General features: G+C 42.0%; 1 protein-coding gene across 1 annotated transcript; it reads right to left on the bottom strand.

The window, feature by feature from the left end:
- Positions 1-795: 795 nt before the first annotated feature.
- Positions 796-2,307, bottom strand: LOC126471369 (uncharacterized). Its single transcript, XM_050099491.1, has 3 exons — positions 2,017-2,307; positions 1,444-1,783; positions 796-1,252 (listed from the first exon to the last, which is right to left on the bottom strand). The coding sequence occupies exons 1-3, from the start codon at positions 2,305-2,307 to the stop codon at positions 888-890; spliced, it is 996 nt and encodes a 331-aa protein (XP_049955448.1). The 3' UTR covers positions 796-887.
- Between the last annotated feature and the right edge of the window lie 3,187 nt (positions 2,308-5,494).

The raw sequence follows: 5,494 nt of genomic DNA, 5'->3' as shown, positions 1-5,494 counted from the left end.
GGACAAGTTTGGCTTGGAGGAACCGATAAGCGATTGCCTGGTGAGCTTGAAATTATACAATGGAGCAGTTTCATCGAGCAATCGCTCACAGTATTGGAGGGGCAAGACACTGGAAATGTTACTCAATGTGGAAGCGAAGTCGCAAGTGATGCAGCATGTAAATGGCCTCATAGCAAGCGCCAGCCAATCGTTACAGGCAAAGGGTGCAATGCTGAAAAAACAGCGAAAAAGGTACTATCCCTTTTATTAAGTTATAATTGTATCCCTCCGGAAAATATAGTCAATGTAATACCATCTGCTCATCCATATTTTATTAATTTGATTGACCCTAAATTCAAACGATTTTTCGATATGGGCTTAGAATTGTATAAAAAAAACAATAAATGAATTGGATTTACATGGTATAGAAAATTTATTGTGTTCTGGTTCTGAAGATAATATTTTTTATTCTCATTGAACAAATGTTTGGGAATATTATTATACTCTACAAGATTCCCTTTTTTGGCTAAATAAAATTTTATTGTTTCAATGTGAAGATGATACTGACGAGGCTACAAAATTTTTAACAAATCTTGTATCTTGGATTAATAAAAAAGGATTGTATCAATGGCAAGAATTTGAAGGTAAAAATGTATATGTACCAAATAAAAAGTTAAACACATTATGTATTGTTGGACCACCAAATAGTGGCAAAAATTGGTTTTTTGATTGTATAATTTCACTTGGTTTAAATGTTGGCCACATTGGACGTTGTAATAATAAAACAAATCAGTTTTCATTGCAAGATGCTGTTAATAGACGTGTTGTCCTAAAAGGACAAATCATCTCAGCGGGACATGGACAGCCGCCATCGCGACCTTGGGACCCCGCGGGGCCCCTTTTTTTTATCAGTTGCTGACCCTCGAATCATGAAACGACGCCGCGTCATGTTTTGATTCACGAGTATTAGGAGAATCACCCAGTACGTTAGCAGATGGTGCTGCAGTGCCTGTTAACGCTTTTTTTTTCTTGGATCCACCAGATTGACCTGCTGCAGCCTGTCGTTTACCTGAATCTACCTGCATTGGCGAACTCATACCTTCGTCACTGTCAGAATATGGTACTAAACGTTGTGGTTCAGAATGTTGTTGTGTTTCTTCTGGTCCTTGTTCGTCTTCGTCTTCTTCGCTATCTGATACTTCGTGGTCGACGTGATGTTCGTCTACAGAACTTGTTCCAGTGGCTGAACCAGATGTTGATGGGCGGTCGTGATCTATAGGCAAACCACGGCGAACACGAGACATTAGCCATTGTTCACAGGCATACCGTTTCTGGCCTTCATGCATAAACTCCCAATTAGACCGTTCCCACGGTGGAATTTCATAATTCTGAAGGCAAGAAACGTTACAATTAAAAAATGTAACCAAAAAATTATCATAAACAACGAAAATTATATTTACATACCTGTTTTTTCTGCATTCAGTTGTTTCGGGTACAAAGTTTTTCCGATACGTTGTTCAACAGCTGTCTTCAATTTCAGGCCGTACTTTCCCACAAATGAATGCCAATTTCGTGTATGACTCCAGTCAATTGCAAAATCAATTATAGCTTTTGCATCCAATTGTTGAACTCGTTGTCTAAACTCTTCTTCTGTAAATGGTCGTTCTCTTGCTTCCTTTAACAGATTATCGTATCCTACGTCGTGCTCTTTAGCAATGGCATCTGCTCCACTGCGCGGTGCGTCTATATTTATAGGATTTCCCGATCCTACGTAATCACTGCCGGGTAAATTATATCCTTTGTGCTGTACACGTTCAATTACTTTTTTAACGCCAAAAGCAGCACCTACGGCGGCAGCAGTTGTCGCGTAGCCGCTATTGCTATCTGCCCTGAACTTGTAACACCAGCTGTGCTAATTGCAGCTCCGTCCCTGACACTCTCAGATAACAAGGGCACTGTTTCGCTAGTAGTTGCAATATCGGAACTCTGGTGACTTCGGCCACGATTACGTCGTCTATTTGGGCGGCGCCGTCACACTCCAAGATTACTTTCTTCTGGCCTTGTTTCAGGCACGCGTTCAAATTCAACTGTCTCGCCACTCGTTTCCAAATCGTCGTATGCTGGATTATCTCCATACCATATACGATTAGCAGCATCCTCTCTTTGCACTGTTCGAATATCATTACTGCTACGAGAACGATTAACATTTGTTAATGGAATTCTTTCCGCCATTTCAATGTCTTCCTCTGGTCCCGGATATAAAACACCTCCGTCGTATTGTATAGAGCCATGGTTGCCCGTGCTTAAATACTGATTTACCCACGACATTTTGCTGACTAAAATAAATAAATCATTGCCGCCTTTTATATACATTACGTTATTGAACAGCACGTGTCGGGCTGTCACTCCAAAAAGAGAAGTTTACACGCGCCAACCTTTTGCTGGCGTGGGTGCTTGCCCAGATAAATGCCCTAAAAGGACAAATTATCTCAGCGGGACATGGACAGCCGACATCGCGACCTTGGGACCACGCGGGGCCCCTTTTTTTTATCAGTTGCTGACCCTCATGAATCGAAACATGACGTGGCGTAACGTCAGTGTAATACCATCTTTCAGAGATCTCAGATATTCGGAGAAGCTCTGGAAACCAAAGGACGATACTAATGAAGAACTTTCGAATTGAGTCAAATAGTTCAAAATTGTAAACATGTATTTGCCTAAGAGTCCATCTCCCTGTGCCAGCTTGCAATTCAATCTCGTCATTAAGTATATCATCGCCTTCAAGGACGGTGTTGGTATTTCTGCCTCCAAAAGAGTGAAGATGGTCTGCACTGCTTCCAGCAAATTCTCCATTACCACTCTGCAAGAAAGATATCATTCAAATCAGGATCGTCTTCATCTGAATCAGATACCGCACTTAACACGCCACCACAACGTACACTTCTGAATAATGGACTATTTGGACAAAACATGCACCAATGGCTATATTGTTTAAGATGAGGCGGACAAGTTACACCATATGAAAAATATGGTGCCTTGGTAAACATATTAATTCTCATTCCATTTATAAGTGGTTGTAGTAGCGGGTTTCGCCATGAATTAGTTAATTTGTATAAGCAATTTTCACAGATAGTATATACAAATTCTTTATAAGTAATTTCATAAAGATATACTTTAATTTTAAATCTACTTTGCCAGAATGTAGTAGTATCAAAGAAAGACATTGTAACCAAACAGAGTGTTTGCCACGTAAGTGGAATACCCGCTCTAATTTTTGAACAAGCTTCTATTGCATCAGTAACTATTTCATTAATCATCGGAACATTTTCACTTTTATCAAATATGTAACATTCTGGCAGTCTATATGAATTTAGCATGAAATTAAATTTTGAATAACGAAACTGCAATAAAATATCTTCTCGTACAGTTTGTGGTAGCTCAAATTCATAAACATCTAAGGCATTTTGGAGTCTTCCACAAACGGCAATTCGTGCAAGTTTGTACAAAGTGTCCATTATACAGAAATGTACTTACTGTTTCTGGCAGCTCGTCAGAGATAACAGACATTGTCACGGTGGATTCAGATGACATACTGTGAAGACGACAATTTCATGCCCCTTATATACTGGATTGGTTGCTAAGCAATGTCAGTTATCAATACTGACATGTCTGTCACTCCAAAAAGACAAGTTTACAAGTGCCAACCTTTTGCTGGCGTGGGTGCTTGCCCAGATAATTGTCCTAAAAGGACAAATTATCTCAGCGGGACATGGACAGCCGCCATCGCGACCTTGGGACGCCGCGGGGCCCCTTTTTTTTATCAGTTGCTGCTTATCTTTCTCTGTTGGTCAGTATACGAGGTTTGCCTGCTTTTGGTTTAGCTTTGGTTGCTCCTTCGCGTTTCCACTTCACAATCCCATCATCAACAGTCAACTTTGCGATCCTTAGGAGGGCTGAAATGTCGCTCATGGACTTGCTAGTCAGATGACATCCAGTGATCAGTTCACTTTCGAAGTCACTGAGCTCTCGTGACCGACAACTTGTGTTGTTACTGCTTCTCTATTGACAACCCAGTATTCTCTGTTTATACTGGTGGATTTGTCGGCCGGCCGATGTGGCCGAGCGGTTCTAGGCGCTTCAGTCTGGAACCGTGCGACCACTACGGTCGCTTCGAATCCTGCCTCTGTCATGGATATGTTGGATATGTGTGATGTCCTTAGGTTAATTAGGTTTAAGTAGTTCTAAGTTCTAGGAGACTGATGACCTCAGATGCCAATAGAGGCAGTAATCTCTTGGATTCGACACTGACTTTCGGGCGGCTCCACCTCTGACACTACGCTGTGCACATTACTCATTTTAAAAGATCACGTAAGTTAAGGCATTTGTGTTAAGGAAAAATACAAAGAACTTTCACCAATTTCATCTTCGTTAAGTCTTCCGAACGAAACTGTCCTGATTAAATAGCTCCATTTTTGGCAATCATACACAACCGCTCGGTCAATGATAGATTCTAATCTAAAGACTGGTAAGTTGCACAGGTCAAACCAATACACAAGAAACGAAATAGAGGTAATCCACTAAATTATGCGGCTATATCACTGCCGTCGATTTGAAATAGGATTTTAGAACATATACTGTGTGTGACACTCTAAAATACCTCGAAGGAAACAACCTATTGACACGTAGCTAATACGGTTTCAGAAAAATCATCGAGTGAAACAGCAGTGAAATCTGGAGCTCCCCCCAAGGAAGCGTTGTGGGCACTCTGCTGTTAATAATTTAGACGACCGTGGTGGCCACGCGGTTCTAGGCACTGCAGTCCGGAACCGTGCGACTGCTATGGTCGCAGATTCGAATCCTGATTCGGGTATGGATGTGTGTGATGTCCTTAGGTTAGTTAGGTTTAAGTAGTTCTAAGTTCTAGGGGACTGATGACCTCAGATGTTAAGTCCCATAGTGCTCAGAGCCATTATTTTTTGTTAATAATTTATACAAACGATTTCCCCCCCATGAACCATGGACCTTGCCGTTGGTGGGGAGGCTTGCGTGCCTCAGCGATGCAGATAGCCGTAGCGTAGGTGCAACCACAACGGAGGGGTATCTGTTGAGAGGCCAGACAAACATGTGGTTCCTGAAGAGGGGCAGCAGCCTTTTCAGTAGTTGCAGGGGCAACAGTCTGGATGATTGACTGATCTGGCCTTGTAACACTAACCAAAACGGCCTTGCTGTGCTGGTACTGCGAACGGCTGAAAGCAAGGGGAAACTACAGCCATAATTTTTCCCGAGGACATGCAGCTTCACTGTATGATTAAATGATGATGGCGTCCTCTTGGGTAAGATATTCCGGAGGTAAAATAGTCCCCCATTCGGATCTCCGGGCGGGGACTACTCAAGAGGACGTCGTTATCAGGAGAAAGAAAACTGGCGTTCTACGGATCGGAGCGTGGAATGTCAGATCACTTCATCGGGCAGGTAGGTTGGAAAATTTAAAAAGGGAAATGGATAGGTTAAAGTT

This window comes from Schistocerca serialis, chromosome 3, assembly GCF_023864345.2.
Source record: "Schistocerca serialis cubense isolate TAMUIC-IGC-003099 chromosome 3, iqSchSeri2.2, whole genome shotgun sequence".
NCBI lineage: Eukaryota > Metazoa > Arthropoda > Insecta > Orthoptera > Acrididae > Schistocerca > Schistocerca serialis.
The sequence above is the reverse complement of the archived record's forward strand: the minus strand, read 5'-3'. Positions and strand labels throughout refer to the sequence as shown.